A 16,631-nucleotide genomic window follows, 5' to 3' on the forward strand; every position below is an offset into this window, starting at 1 on the left:
AACTAATACATTTAAAAAAATATTTTGTCTAACCTTTAGCTTTCTCCCTCCAGGGCCCAAACAGGGCTGAAGAACCTCTCTGCATTGATTTTACTTGGGAACAACGCAGAAATTTGCAACTACGTTAGCTTGTTGTCTGGCATCTTGAATAGACTCAGTTTGGACCAGCTGGCAAACATCCACGCACAGAGGGACATGCGTAGTGCACTCATTTGCACAATGTGCAATGTGGAAACTACCGACCAGGTACACAAATACCACAAAAACTCAAATTCTTGAAAATATATGAATCAGAGGTGTCAAACTATATTAATCTCAGGGGACACATGGTAGAAAAACATTCTCACGGGGCAGGACTAGTAAGTCTCATCTCATCAGCTGCACCGCTTATCCTCAGTAGGGTCGCGGGGGTGCTGGAGCCCATCCCAGCAATCATCGGGCAGTGGGCAGGGGACACTGGGACAGACAACTCACTCGCTCATTCACACCTAGGGACAATTCCGACCGGCCAATTCACCTGAAATGCATGTTTTTGGAATGTGGGAGGAAACCGGAGTGCCCGGAGGAAACCCACGCAAGCACGGGGAGAACATACAAACTCCGCACAGGAAGTCTGGAGCTGGATTTGAACCCACGCAGGAGGTTCCCATGACATGAACTGTGCCGCACATGCTGCCCAGGACTAGTAAGTAAATGGCATAAAAAGTGTGCCTTAGCTGGAGGGCTGGGGGTCGTTTATGAGGTTCACAATTAAATGGATGATTATTAAATGAACATTATATTTTTTTCCTTCACTAAGATTTATGATTGTGTAGTGTTTATCATTTGTGCATTTAAGGAAATATTGAAAAAAAAAAATTGAATTCATCCATCCATCCATCCATCCATCCATCCACCATCTGCACCGCTTATCCTAGGTAGGGTCACGGGGGTGCTGGAGTCCATCCCAGCTATCTTTAAACAGTGGGCAGGGGACACCCTGAATTGGTTGCCAGCCAGTCCAATTGAATTTATTTCCACTAGAATTTATTCAACTCAGGGAAACTTATGCAGACTGGAAAGTGACAAAAGAGGCGTACAAACATGAGTTTGAAGAACCACTCATCTTTAGTACTCTTTTGTTCCAATATTCAAAGTTTTCTAACATTTATTTTATGCCAGGACTCAATGGTTGACCACATAGGAATCCTCAGAGATCTTTTGCAAGTTACAAAACAGGTAACCTTTTTAATACAGGCAAACATTAAAAAATATGTGTTTTCCGGACTATAAGGCACACCTAAAAACCCCAGTTTACACAGAAATTTGAAAGTGCACCCCATAACCAGGTCCACCTTCTATACCTCAAAATACGGCAGACCAGATTAGTAAAGAGAACAGTAATCATAGGTATACGTTATCATATAAGGTTCTATGGTAACTGCATCTGAGCAATGATTGTACAATAATTCATCAAATCGATAAACATCACTGACTTACATTGCAAAACATTGTATGCAACAAGAATCAAACACAAGTAGTGGCAGTGAGAGTCCCAACTGTCATGATTACCGATTTGAATCACCAGTGAACAGCCCATTTGGCGCCAGCCATTGCGGGCTATCTGATTGGCTCCCTGCCCCTAATTAAAACCAGTCCTGTCACTCGCCTGTTGTCAGTCCGTCTGCAAACCTCTGTTGATACAAGGCAGGCTTTTTTGACCCTGACTCCCGCCTGACCTGCTTTTGCTCACATTTGTCTCTGGCTACGACCTGTTTTGATCCCGACCACGTCTGCTCCCTTGTCCTGGTTTTTGACCCATTTTTGATCCTGACTACGTTTACTCTCACGTTCAGGCTTACGACTAGTTTCCGACCCCGACCATGTTTTTGCTCTCCCTGTCCTGGCTACCGAACTTTTTCCGTCTCTGACACCACCATCGCTCGCTATGAAAGATCCACTTCCGTATTCAGATTACAATCCGAGTGCGAGAGCGACTTGCTTCCCGCGTCCAGCGATCACCGGATCGTGGACACAGCCCTTCCTCTTTCTTTCAATAAAACTTGTGGTAAACGTTACGCAATTGGGTCCTGATTCCGTTCTGGCCGTGACACCGACACATTACAACTACAACATTAGTGTTACAAATGACATACGACTAAGGATTTGACCATATCTCATTATCACACTATTTTTACAGTGTGGAGAACACTGATTTGAATTGTGCATTCTGATAGTTTAAACAGTTGCTCTACTTCACCAACAAATATTAGAGAATGGAGAAAACAGAAACTCTTTCAACAAAATAATGTACATGCTCTTTTCGGGAATTTTGTGTTGCTCACGTCGTCGCGTCTACGAGATTGTTTCAGATTCCTACTTTAGCAGAATTCTGGATTGAGACTTTTTATCTTGAAAAGTTTCGGGTAAGTATCTCGGACGATTGGCGCAAGGTAAGTGCCGCGCACAATTGTTTTTACAGTCGGAAGCTGCTGCCGATCGTTGTTGAAGGATATCCCCTCCCACGGCTGCTAGGACGCTCTTGGCATCCGACGCTTACAAGTAAGTATGGGTTGCTGTAAAGGTTGCTCCCGTGTCCGTAGGCAGGTTGCCCTTCTAGAGGGACGTGTCCGTGAGCTAGAGCAGTTTAAACGGAAAATGTTAGGTGCCTCGGACACCACTGCTAGCGTGGGTTGTAGCGAACCTGCTAGTCCGGTTAGCATTAGCCCTAAACGGCATGCTAATCGCGGTGAGCAAATTCAGACGCATAACAAGTTCAGCCCCCTAGCTAGTCCCACTCCACCCCGGTCTACTGGCTCCCGCACCCTAGTTATAGGTGACTCCATCACCCGTAACATAAAGCTTAGCACCCCAGCCACGGTTATGTGTATTTCTGGGGCCAGAGCACCCGACATTGAGGCTAATTTGAGGGAGCTGACGAGCAAACCTAGACACCAGGACAGGGCTAGCTACACCGATATAGTCATTCACGTCGGCTCCAATGATACTAGAATGAGACAATCTGAGATTACAAAGAAAAATATTGCTAGGACCTGTAATTTCGCCAGAAAGATGAGTCGGCATCGAGTAATTGTCTCTGGCCCCTTGCCTGCGAGAGGCAATGATGAGAGGTTTAGCAGACTAGTCTCGCTAAACCGATGGCTGGCAAGTTTTTGCAATCAGAAGGGATTTAGGTTTGTGGATAACTGGCCTGCTTTCTGGGGCCGACCTGACCTGCTGAGGAGAGACGGCCTTCACCCTAACTGGGAAGGTGCTCTCACTCTTTCTAAAAATATAGATTACTGTTTAAGCCTTCCATGACAGGATACACTAGTGCAGGCCAGGTCACAGGTGATTAGTGAACCTGTTACCATGGGTGTGGAGTCTGTAACGCTAGAGCTAACTAGCGCTATGCTAGATTCATGCAATTCACATAGTTTTTGTAGTTTAGAGTGTTCTACTGACTGCACCATACACCCTGATTTATACTATTCTATAGCATCTTCTTCTGTGCCTCTTACCTCTGTTTCTCCCTTGTTAGGTGAGGAGGGAGAAGAAATAACATTATTTTCTACCAATAGTCATCCTGCTACTCCACCGGTCAACAATATTCCTGTGGTATGGAATTCGGGCCGCATCTGCCGTCATGCAAGGCACAAGACCCGGGACCGGCAGTCGAATCCTGTGGTGGTTACCACTAAGGTGCAAAACTCGCGAAAGGTTTCAGCTCAGTCCACAGTGCTGAAGCTTGGCCTTCTTAATATTAGATCACTAGCCTCCAAAGCTTTACTTGTTAATGACCTTATTAATGAACACAATCTTAACCTTATTGGCCTTTGTGAGACCTGGTTGAAACCAAATGAGTTTGTAGTGTTAAATGAGGCTTCTCCCCCTAACTTTGTGAGTGCGCACTTGGCACGACCATGCAAAAAAGGTGGAGGTGTTGCTCTTATATCGGAAAATAGGTTGAAATTTACTTCTAATACCCCTACTAGTTTTAAAACGTTTGAAGCACTTGTTATGAGGTCCTTAATGTCAACACCAATTTATGTAGTTGTTGTGTATCGCCCACCTGGACCATACTCAAATTTTTTGGAAGAATTTTCTGATTTGTTAACAGACTTAGTTACGTATGCGGATAATGTTGTAATTATTGGTGATTTTAATGTTCACATAAACTCCCCATCAAATTCACTTGCAATTGCATTTAAGTCACTGATGGATACATTTGGTTTCAATCAAATAGTTGATGTGCCAACTCATAAAGATGGGAACACTCTAGATCTTGTCCTGACCCGTGGCGTTGTAGCCTCAAATGTTACAGTGTTACCGTATCCTAATGCCATCTCTGATCACTATTTTGTTAAATGTGAGGTGTTGTTTAATGTTTACTGTGATAAGGAAAATATAGGCTTTAGCAGTCGCAATATCCGCCCTAAAACGGTGTTAGCCTTAAAAGAATTATTACCTACGGTAACTGCAGCCTTCCCTTCGTACACTGGGTCTGTTGACTCACTTACAAACAACTTCAATACTGCTTTGGTAAATGTTCTTGATTCTGTGGCGCCCCTAAAGTATAAATTCCGACCCAAGAAGAATACACCTTGGTTTACTGAAGAAACTAGGTTACTCAAACAAAGTTGCAGAAAAATTGAACGAAAATGGCGCACTACTAAGCTGGAGGTTTTTCGACTGGCCTGGTGTGACAGTTTGCTGAAATATAAAGTAGCTCTTGCCTCAGCTAAAGCTTCGTATTTCTCTAAGATTATTGTTGAACATAAGAATAATCCAAAATTTTTATTTGACACAGTGGCGAAACTTACCAGACAACAACTTAACCCAAATGGTTGCACTCATTCTGCTAATGACATTATGGAATTTTTTAATAAAAAGATTCAACTAATCAGGAATGAAATTTTAAAAGAACGCTCTGTTTCCTCCTCCTATATCAAAGATGTGGAGGTGCTAGGTATGGACTGTGTCAGCGGTTGTTTAGAAACATTCTCCAGTTTCAATGAATTGTCCCTTGATAATCTAACACAGATGGTCAGTAGGGCCAAACAAACTACGTGCCTGCTTGATCCGTTTCCAGCTTCACTGGTAAAGGATCTGTTTGAGATCTTAGGACCATCAGTTTTAAATATTATTAATATATCGCTATCCTCGGGTATTGTTCCTGTAGCCTTCAAGTCTGCCGTCATTAAACCCACGCTTAAGCGACCTAACCTTGACCCAGAAAGCCTAGGTAATTATAGGCCAGTGTCAAATCTGCCATTTCTTGCGAAATTACTTGAAAAGGTCGTTGCACAGCAGCTAAATGACTACATGTCAGAAAATAACCTTTTTGAAACTGTCCAGTCAGCATTTAGAGCAAATCATTCTACTGAGACAGCCCTTGCAAAAGTAACCAATGATCTCCTTTTAACAATAGATTCTGGTGCCTCATCAATGTTACTGCTGCTGGATCTCAGCGCTGCTTTTGATACGGTCGACCACAACATATTATTGATTCGTCTAGAACGCATTGATATCTCAGGAACTGTACTCTCGTGGTTTAGGTCCTACCTGTCAGACAGGATGCAATGTGTTAACTATGGCAATATGACCTCTAAACAATCTAATGTCCCTTGTGGTGTTCCTCAAGGCTCTGTACTTGGCCCCCTTCTTTTTAGTATTTATATGATCCCGCTTGGTGACATTATCCGCAAGTATAATATTAGTTTCCATTGCTATGCAGATGACACTCAACTGTATGTGCCACTGGAAAAAACTGGACATTTAAGTTTTAGAAATCTGGAGGATTGCCTTACTGAGATTCAAAGATGGATGTCAAATAATTTTTTACGCCTTAACCCAGAAAAAACTGAAATGTTGATTATTGGTCCAGCTCACTGTCGTCATTTGTTTTCAAACATTACCCTGAACCTAGACAAATGTAATATCACCCATAGTGACTCGGTCAAAAATCTAGGTGTTATATTTGATCCTAATCTGTCGTTTCAGTTACATGTGAAAAATATTACTAGAATAGCTTTCTACCACCTCCGTAATATTGCGAAGATTCGTTCAATGCTGTCCCAATCAGATGCAGAGATTTTAATTCATGCGTTTATTACTTCTCGGCTTGATTACTGTAATGTATTGCTTTCTGGTCTCCCGATGTCTAGCATTAAAAGTTTGCAGCTGGTTCAGAATGCGGCAGCTAGACTTTTGACTAAGACTAAAAAGTTTGAGCATATTACACCTGTATTGGCCAACTTGCACTGGCTCCCAGTCCACTTAAGATGTGACTTTAAGGTTCTCTTATTAACATATAAATGTTTGCATGGGCTTGCACCCTCTTATCTCTCTGATTTGATTTCCCCCTATGTTCCTGCACGGAGTCTGCGCTCGGAAAATGCCGGTCTACTTGTGATTCCGAGAGCCAAGAAGTCTGCGGGCTCGAGAGCGTTCTCCATCCGGGCCCCGGTGTTGTGGAATGCCCTGCCTCTGGAGATAAGATCTGCAACCTCAACGGAAGTTTTTAAATTGAGGCTTAAGACACACTTCTATTCCAAAGCATATGATTGATGCCCACCTCGTATTCTGTTTTGTCCTGTCTTTTTCTGAGGCCTGCCTGGCTGATACGAAGGAGAAGGATGATTTGGGATGGGTCAGCGGACCGGGGTCTGACCTGCAGCATGTCAACCCCTGCATTTACCAGCTGGCGTCGTCGTTGATGTCATGCTCTTTCCGGACATTTTCAACATCTTACCTAGTGTTTACTTTTCTGTGTACAGTAATGCTAATTGTAATTCACCCTGTTCAATCCTGGAAGGGGGATTACCACATGTGAGGTCCTTTCTCAAGGTTTCTCTTTTCTCCTCACACTGAGGTTTTTGAGTTTTTCCTTGCCCGCATGCTGGTTTGCTAGTTTAAGATCAGGTAATTGTGTAATTTTGTAACTGTAATCCTGTGCAGTCCTTTGAGACATTTTTGTGATTAAGGGCTATATAAATAAATTTGACTTGACTTGACTTGACTTGACTCTCTTTTACGTACGCATTCATATTTAACTGAGAAGGTGAAGAAGTGGACAGACTGTTTAACGGAATGCAGTGTTGCTGGCACCGTGGGATAATCTCTAATGCCACTTCACATGTCATCTGTACCACTAGTGCTCCAGTGGTCGTATGTCTATGTTCTCACTGCCACTACTCAGGTTTGATTCCCATTGCATACAATGATTTGCGATTCTGGTCAGAAGCACATACAGTATGTATGCATGGCATAGAAATTTACGGTACATGTGTAAACACTTACTATACTCTTAATTTCATGCGTCTCACTGTACGGTGTGCCTCGTATATGACAAAAAAAATATTTTGGTGGTGCGCCTTATAATCCAGTGCGCCTTATTGTGCGGAAAATACAGTAATGTCCTCTTTCCATTAGGTCACATTTGCCAGTGTCAGAAAGGTGGCCATTCACATAAAGACCCTTTCAAGGCAGTATTCCCAGCACAAGAAATTCCAACTGGATCAGAAGACGCTTGACATCCTAATCAAAATATTATCGTATAGCCTGGAGGCTGCCGTACATGGTTATGATATCAGCCCCGAAAAAACTAACGTTGTCGATTTTACCTGCGAGGTAACATCGGAAGCACACGCTCAGTTAAAGCAAAGAAAGGACATTTCCGATTCCTTCAGTGATGATTATCAAACAAGTCCGATGCAGCTGCTAAAACAGCTTGTGGAAAATATCTTACAAACTGCTCGTGACTTGATTATGGTGAGAAATTGCCATTCAAAGTTACCCAATTCATTCTCAATTGTGTTTTCAATTGTCTTTTTTTGTTGTTTCTCATTTTAGGAGCACTCATTCTTCAGCAAAACCCATGAGCACAAGGTCTGTAGCGATGCTGTTTCTCTCTTTATTAAACGACACAACTCGTCACTGTCAATCATCAGCAGTGATTCAGTGATTTTTTATACACCTACGTCCCTCATTTACTATATTCGAGGTGACTGTGTGCTAAGCCTTGTTGCAGAACTCAAGCACCCACCGTGGATTTGGGCTTCTTATTCTGGAAGGGTGAGTAGAATCAGATAAAGTCAATCCTTTTTTTTTTGCAAAGTTCAAACCTTTATTTATATAATCAAGGTGCTATATGTAACTTCAAAATATTTTACATGCTGACGCCATTTTCTGGCTAAAATCATTATTGCAAATCCTTTTTGTTGCAGGTGCAAGTATGTAAAATTCTTAGATGGGCTCAAACTCGTCTTTTTTTATCCTTTATGAGGTTAGGGTTAGCATTTGAACTATATTTGAGACAGTCCTTTTCTTACTTTTACAATTTTCATCCTGGAATAGGAGAAAACCACTACCTTGCGCGTGATATCACTCTGACTTACTGTATTCTATTTATATTCCTTTAAAAAGAAATCAATCAATAAGAAATAATGAATTCATAATTTGCGTGTGCTGCACGTACAATAAACTTTTACATTAATGCGGAAGCTTCAAACTATCATACCAGGGGCTGCATTTGGCCCTTGGGGCAGAAGTTTGAGACCCCTGCTTTGACAAGATGTTTTTTTACAGACATTGGATAAGAGTTGTATGTACGTAATGTAGGTTGGTCGAGCTGTTTAATGTGCGTGCACAACTAAGACCGCAAGGTTATTGAAGCACAGGCAGACCTAGGCCAATCAGAATACAATGCATGACAAAAATCTGCGAGGTAGCAAAACAGCGAAAGTAAATGCAAAACAGCGAAGGATTACTGTACACAAAGCTAAAAATAATAATACTGTAATACTAATACAATACTAATACACTAATAATATCAATTTGCTAATTGTATTTATTTTTTTGTTTGTTACGCAAATAACTTTAATTTGTTTTCTATTATTTCTGACTATGGTAACTGGACCTTTAAGTGGACCAACGACCACACAAAAAATTTATTTTATTTTTTTGTGACTGCTAGACAAAATCGAAAATCTTCCATCGGCATACCAGACAAGGTCTCTGTTGTGCCGCGGCTCACTCGTTGAAAAACCCTGCACTAATCCTACTGCTTCAAACAAATACAACAATAAAATGTTTTTCTGTTTTGCAGATAAGTGGACCAGTGATTGAGTTGGCTCTGTATAGATGCAACACAAGAAGAAAAATCTCTGTTCGATCGCTTGTTCAGCCAATCATTATGGAGATAAAACCAAAACTACACAAAGTAGGAGACACATTTGTATCTATAGTTATAGAAACGGCGATTTAAGCTAAGAAACTGAAACATCAGTTATGTTCTCAGATACACAAGAGGTGGTGCTGGAGCTCTTGCCGCTCTGCCCTTTCTCAAAAACGTGCCATTTCGTGACGTTGGATATTTTAAAAAAGATAATACCAAACAGATGATGGTCCCCAGCACCCCCGCGACCCTACTGGGGATAAGCGGTGCAGATAATGGATGGATGGATGGATTACTAAACAGTTTAATGGGGTCAATAATGAGTGGCACTTTTCTAGAAAATTTGGACCATTACTTTTGGGACATACATGGGGAGAAAACATTCCCAGGCCTCTGCAATAAATGTTGTCACCATGCTGTAATTTCTAAAATATTGCATAGAAGATTAGAAGTTTAAAGTTTAGTAGACACTTTAAATAAGGAGAGAAGACATCATTGGATTTTGAACCTGCAAGGAGAACCTGGAGCTCAAACCTTCAATAAGTAATTCCAACCTGTTCTAATGGCACAACCCTGAGCACCCCCCTTTTTTATTAGCTCTAGGTTACAAAAGCATATCTGACCTAGTCGGTGTGGAAATTAAAGTCCAGCAACACGATTGGCTGAAAGTGACAATGGTGTAAACAGTGAGGTATAATAGTCCAAATAACGAAATGGCATCCTATGCATTTTACTTTGCAGGTACTGTATCCAATATTTAAAACACAATAAACTTATCATTGGAATAAAGTTGTTTTAAACATCATATGAAGAACTTAGAGATTTGTAGCAAAGACTCCCATTATAATACGAATATTTTGATTGGCTGTAAACCTGATTCATAAAACGAAATTTTACAAATAAAAGTCAAATAGTATTTAACATGTGCATACTAAAATTGTTTGGATTGTCATTCAGGAAAAAAAAACTCAGGCAATAGTTTTTATTTGTTCGTTATTTAAATTGTCACTAAATAGTTTGTAAAAGGGGCAGTGTGTATTATTTAGCGCCTCATAGTGGTAGAAAAGTCATTAAAAAATCTTTAAAAAAACAAAATAATTGTTTGAAAAAATAAAGTTAATAAAGGACATGAACTATGATATAAACCTGCATTTTTTACAATACTTGTAGGTTGAGGCATTTGGTTTGGTCACTTTGAGTCTCCGTACTTTGTATTTTTGTGCATTTTAGCGCTTGTTTTCACTACACCATACAGCGACATTTAGTGTTCAAATAATGCACACTGTCTCTTATTAAAAAGTAATTGTTTGCCAAATCTGTTTATATGGCATTTATAGAATGAAAGTGCTTTTTTCATCCTCCTGAAAAATTTAATTTTTGAGTCTTCCATATACAGCAATGATATATTACTTTACATAAGCGTGTATTTTTGCTTAAACACCTAAAGGGACAGCGCGTATTACCTGACCACTATATGTCGCTGTATTGTGCAGTGCAACTAAAAATGGCCGCTAAAAAGCACAAGGAAGAATAAAAAGCACAGTGTCACGCTTGCCATGGCGCCCAATTGGCCCCGTCCATGTGGCGCCAGCTGCGGCTCATTGACACATTGGCTTTCCGTCTTTTTAAGCTCAGTGCTCTCATTTTTCCGTTGTGAGTCCGTCAATGAACCGCTGCCCTGCAAGACGTGGGTTCGGACTCAGTCCTGTTTTCCTGTTGGTATTTCCTGTCTGGTATTGTTCCCGTTTATTTTGTCCTGTTAAATATTGGTTTCCTGTTTAGTTGCCGTCTAGTTTGTCCTGTTTATTTCGTTATCCTGTTTCATTATCAATCCTGTCTGTCCCGTGCTGTCCGGTATCGACCCCATCTGGCCGATATCTGCTCAGGCAATTGGAATCAATCTCGTCGGTCTCTGGCTTCCTGTCTTTTGACGCCAGACCGCTGCCTAACGTGCACGACTCCCCATTTCCCGTATAATAAAAGGCTTGTGTGAGATTGTCACACGTTTGGGTCCTGATCCTGTTCCGGTTCTTGACACACAGAGCCTCAAACAACCACAGTTTTCTGCCTATTTTTCAGTCTTTTTGAGTTTTTGGGGTTTTTGGGGTACCTCTACGAGCGGACAATCATGCCAGCTCCCTCCGGTTGAGGCTTATGTTATTTAAGTTCATGCAAAATTCTCAACCTAGGAGTATTTCTAAAAATGCATTATTATATGATAGTGCATGCTTATGAGTCATATTTAAATCAATATTGTTTTTTAATGGTTGAAGTTTGTTTTACTACTAGGAGGCACTGTCCCTTTAAAAAAATTAACAGCATTGCCAAAGCTAACTTAAGATAAATAATCGTTTTGTGTGTTAATTGACATATTGATTTGAATATTTATCTAATTATCTTATTTTGGTATTATTTTATCATTACATATTTTTATACTTATGACCATTAACTTAAAATTTTAAACTGTGGTATTTTCTCTTGTACAGGTTCTTACACCATCAGAAATTTGTCTTTTAACTTAGTTTTGCATTTTACATGTTACAATGACTATACGTTGCATTGTATTCGAATTGTATTGAAATCTTAATTTAGCCATTTATCTCGTCAAAGGAGTCTGCATTCGAGAATGTCCTACTACGACATCAAATCAACTACCACAGCTTCAATATAACCAAGGATAATTTACAGAAGGCAATTCAGCTCAGTGTGTTTTTTGTACCCAAAACTCAACGGCCATCTCCCATAATGCTTCTCTTCAGGTAGAGTATGTCTCAAATGGCATGTTTTGTATCCATACCTGTCAACCTATGCATTTTCTCTGTGTTTCTCAAGTTTTTTTTTAAACCATTTTTAGTTATGTATGTCCTGTAATTAATTTATGGGAAAATAATTTTACAATCCTGCACAGATACAATATGCACATTAAAAGCAAAAGTGTGGACATGGTACCATAAAAACTCTATAGCAGCCTAATGAAATCAGTCAATGTTCAAGTGCAAAAGTCTAAAATGTCAATCATAACGTTTGGGTCGGGCTTCCCTCTCGCTGTCTTTTTTAAAAATATTGTCCACTTGTTCTTTCTTATTTTAAAGACACAGAAGAACAGCCACCCGGCCTCTCTCTCTTAAAGTGTTGCGCTAGATTCATAAGAACATACTGCTGCTGTGTTATATGGCCCAGTTTTACACCAGTCAAAATGACAGACGAGCTCAAAATTTTACCGTCAACTCTGAAAAAAGTACAGGAATAATGGAGAATTATTAGTTAGTATGATCTCTGAAGATAGATTTATATAAAAGATGTAAATATTTAGGCAGTTTTATATTAAAGTGTGTGAAGGGATTTTTCTAGCTTTAATTTTGAAAATCGTTAGGCTTGAAACAAATTATTATTTATTGCAATCAGTAAACAAATTTACAAGTGTTGCTTGTGTTCCACCATAAATCTTTTTTCTCTGAAGGATGCAAGAATTTCCGGCACTGATAAAAAATTAAATTACGTTATTACTTTGAGTTCTTTTAGTTCTGATATGAATTAGTAATCCCCAAAAAATTGATTCAATGAACAAGACAAATTGAAATAAAACACACAATTTATTAACACGGATAATTAATGATAGAAAAAAAAAGGCGCTGGAAATTATAGCTAGAAGATTAGTTATACGATAGAGTTTTCGACCGGTGAAAGTCTGGAAGTTACTAGAACAAAGAGAAAGTTTCCTGCTATAATGCTAGTCGATTTGGGGTGATTCCTTGGTACAGAAAAATAAAATGCTCATTCTTGTGAACTAGCAAACATGGTGTTAAATCTGAAACCATCCTCTTACTTGTTGTTGCGGAGAGATTTGGTATCGTGCTTAGAATGGTTGCAACGTATGGACCATGTGCTGAACTCAAGGCAGCAGTACAGGCCCGCACAGCTGCTTGGCGCAAAGGCAAAAGAAAAGAGGAAGGCTATTGCTCAGCCAATTCTTTTTATATTGACCAGTGATGCTGGACCAGATCATGCCTCTATGGGTGTGGTCTCAGATATCTGATACTCTCCGTATCGGGTGACGGTGTTTGAAATTGCCAAACTTGTTAGAAAGCCTAAGAAATGAGAAGTTTGCGTAATGTTCTTTACTTGAGAATGTCCCTTCAATCGACATAATTGCATACGGTGAGAACATTATTTTATCAATACATAGCCTTGAATGTGTTAATTACATTCATAACTTCATGTTATCAGATTTCATTATGGTACATGGTGAATTGGTACATCCGGGAACATTCCAAAGGGGACGCCGTTGTTTCATTCATTACAAAGCTCTGAGTTACTTGAAACCAAGAATGTGGAAGTCATTTTTGTGCTAGACTTATTTGCTCTACACCTGCTATTTGAAACAAAATGTGTCATCAGCAGACATGGGGACTTGAGACTTAGTGACTTGGACTCGAGTCGACTCGAGTCGCTGTTTTTATGACTTGTGACTTGACTTGGACTTGGCAATCTAAGACTCGGGACTTGACTTGTGACTTGACTTGCCCAAGAAAAAAATACTTGGGACTTACTTGGGACTTGAAGGTGAAGACTTGAGACTTACTTGAGACTTGCACATGTGTGACTTGGTCCCATGTCTGGTCATCAGAAATCACCTCACCGCCACACAAGTCCTCAAAAATAAAATGTGAAATCCCGGGTTTGCTTCGGGCTCGGTCCTGCGAATCAAGATAATTGGTGAGACTTGGGCTTTTAGGCCCAATCCTACCTCTGAAACAGAGTATAGGAAGACAATGGGAACTGATAATCTCGCTTCTTTTTTGCCAATTAAACCAAACTAGACAGTTTTTGTTAGAGTAAAACAATCTGTAGAACGGATGAAGTCTGTGAAATCCTACATTGCTACGTATAATTAACAACACTACATTTCCTGCAAGTGGGGAAAAAAACTAACGAAAAGGCAGAAACAATTGATTGTTTATTCGGTACATACAATTAAATGGTTGAAACCAATTATCTTTGATTTTTCTTCTTCATAGTCTGTCCTGCTTTGAGTAAATAGGTGCTGCATTGTGTTTGCAATCATTAATAAGGGGAGCAATTGGCTGATGTTGACTAGTATGTGTATATGAGTTGATTATTGACTCAAATGTGGCAGAATGTATGTGAAGCCAGCCCCTGGCATTTACCACCTGCGTCAGATTCACTTCTGGAAGACCAACACCACCCGCATTACCCTGCCGCCATCCTACCTCAACAGTATGTGTTTTTTTTCCCACAGCCATTGATTTTCTTTTTAGCTAATTATTGTGGATTAAACTGATAAGGAATTCATTATTCAGCTCCCGGGGTTGGCTACTTGGCACTGTTAAGCAGCGACTATGGTAAACCACTTCAACACAAGCACCTGAGGGAAGAGATCAATTACACTTTGACAGTGGAAGCCAGCCATTGCTTGTCTTTTGACTGCCTCGAAGGGGTCTGGACTGATCTTGGATGCAGTGCACACCAAGCAGACAGCAGCAATGCTATCAACTGCAGGTACATGTGTTTTCATGCCAAAACCTGTTCATAGGATATCTCGGTGTTTTTTAACCGATTGGTAATGAAGCGGGTCAAGCAGGGTCTGTTTGACTGTATCGACCAACTGTGTATTATCAATGAACAGATCACTAAAATGGGAGGAAAATCCCAGACAACAGGCCATTCTGCGCATCTCTTATAACATGTATCAGAAACCTTTTTGACTGAAAGAGCCATCAAATCAAAGTATATAAATACAGTATATTTTTCACATTTCATATTTTTTCCGACAAAATTTAGTAAAACCACTAAACCAGCCTTCCAGACAAAAAATGATTCTTCAAATGATTTTATTTCACTGTGGCATTTGATGATTTAATACAATCTATGAAATAGGGTGTCCCATTTCAACAGACACTTTAAAACCCCTCCTTTAAAACCTAGTATTGTTGAGGCTCATTTTGACCTTCATTTTTGTCATGAATAATGGTTTTAAAACAAGGTGCGAGCAGAGTTCTTTTTTAAAAATGTCACAAAATACTGGAAATGAGAAGGATACAGATGCATTTACCTTCAACTATGTTACGTGGTTGCAGTCTTAGGCTTTATAATCGAGTAGTCATTATTCGTCCTCCATTCTGTTTTACAGATGCAAATTATTAACTTCTTTGAAATCGTTAAATCTTTCTCCTCATGTGCATCGTTTATCATACGTCATTTTTTCATAACTTGCGCAACCTCAGCTTTAGAAAATATTCTGGAAATGGTAGAAAGCAGACGTCACACTCGCATATGTATCCTGAATCAAAATGCATCAGCTGAATTTTATTAACTTAGAGAAACGGAAAAAAAATCCTAAAGACTGTCAAGGTTAAAAAATGAGAAAATAAATTAAGAAAAGAACACACTCTGAGTCGGAAATAAGGTTTTTGATAGCACTTTCATCGGAGGCGCGTGCTTCCCAGATCTAAGAAAACAAGTGTGCCTGGGTTCAAAAAAGGTTGGGAAACACTTGCCTACCTAATGCTATTTTCTATTTTTTCTAAGTTGTCACCAGTTGAGGCCGCTAACTGTGGTGCAAAAACAGATTCCAACGACCTGTGAAGAAGCTGACCTGGATTTATTTCTCAGGTAAGGTTTAAAAAATGAAGGCAGTACTTGATTGCATGTTTTAACATGAGTGACTAATCCAAGCTAAGTACTTTAAACATAAAATTTTGTATTTTTATTGTTTTATTTTTTCAGCCAGCCCATCAATGCGACTGTGGTGATTGCCCTGTTGCTTTGCGCATGTCTGTACATCCCGGCATTGGTTGGATGCAGAAGAGCAGATGCGATCACTGAGAAGAGCCTACAAGTGCACTACCTGAATGACAACTGTCCAAAGGACAAATATCTTTATATTGTTACTATTCAGACTGGCCTCTTCTCTGCATACAGACTGAGCGCAAAAGTAATGGCATTTTTGGTACTCTGAAACTGTCTTTATCAACCGTTTTTCATTAAAGGACGGTGTGTTTTATGTGCCTACGAGATGTCGCTGTATTGTGTGACGGAAAACGAGTGCTAAAAAACACCCGGAAAAATACCAACTCCAGAGACTTAAAGTGACCAAAAGATACTATTTAACTTCCCTTTTTCTTGCCCAGCCTTTTCTGAAGTTTTGGGTTACCCATAGCAGCAAGATGGCGGACAATGACGTTAGCCTTCTCCAGGTGAGGCTCATGTCATGAAAGTTAAATGCAAATTTCTCAATCTAGGACTATTAAAAAAAAAGTATGCTTATTGTTAAAATCTATATTGATATCTTTTCACACCAGGAGGCGCTAAATAATCAAATCAAATTAATTGGTAAAGCACTTTTCAGGCAAAAAATTGCCACTTAAAGTGCTGTATTGTGGAATGCTCTTCCCCCTGAGATCCGATCTACAACCTCAGTGGAAATGTTTAAATCTAAGCTTAAAACTCACTT

The 16,631-nt window shown here is 39.9% G+C and overlaps 1 protein-coding gene across 1 annotated transcript in view; it reads left to right on the plus strand.

The window, feature by feature from the left end:
- pkd1l1 (polycystin 1 like 1, transient receptor potential channel interacting) overlaps positions 1–16,631 on the plus strand; it is a 67,025-nt gene that overhangs the window by 24,495 nt on the left and 25,899 nt on the right. The window contains exons 21-30 of the mRNA XM_088322867.1: positions 54–246; positions 1,162–1,218; positions 7,414–7,752; positions 7,834–8,055; positions 9,089–9,202; positions 11,768–11,916; positions 14,295–14,395; positions 14,479–14,677; positions 15,707–15,790; positions 15,905–16,112. Of these exons, the coding sequence (XP_088178993.1) occupies positions 54–246; positions 1,162–1,218; positions 7,414–7,752; positions 7,834–8,055; positions 9,089–9,202; positions 11,768–11,916; positions 14,295–14,395; positions 14,479–14,677; positions 15,707–15,790; positions 15,905–16,112 (1,666 nt within the window). The remainder of the gene's footprint in view (positions 1–53; positions 247–1,161; positions 1,219–7,413; positions 7,753–7,833; positions 8,056–9,088; positions 9,203–11,767; positions 11,917–14,294; positions 14,396–14,478; positions 14,678–15,706; positions 15,791–15,904; positions 16,113–16,631) is intronic.

Source organism: Urocampus carinirostris, chromosome 18 (genome assembly GCF_059441175.1).
Source record: "Urocampus carinirostris isolate Australia breed hairy pipefish chromosome 18, RoL_Ucar_1.0, whole genome shotgun sequence".
NCBI lineage: Eukaryota > Metazoa > Chordata > Actinopteri > Syngnathiformes > Syngnathidae > Urocampus > Urocampus carinirostris.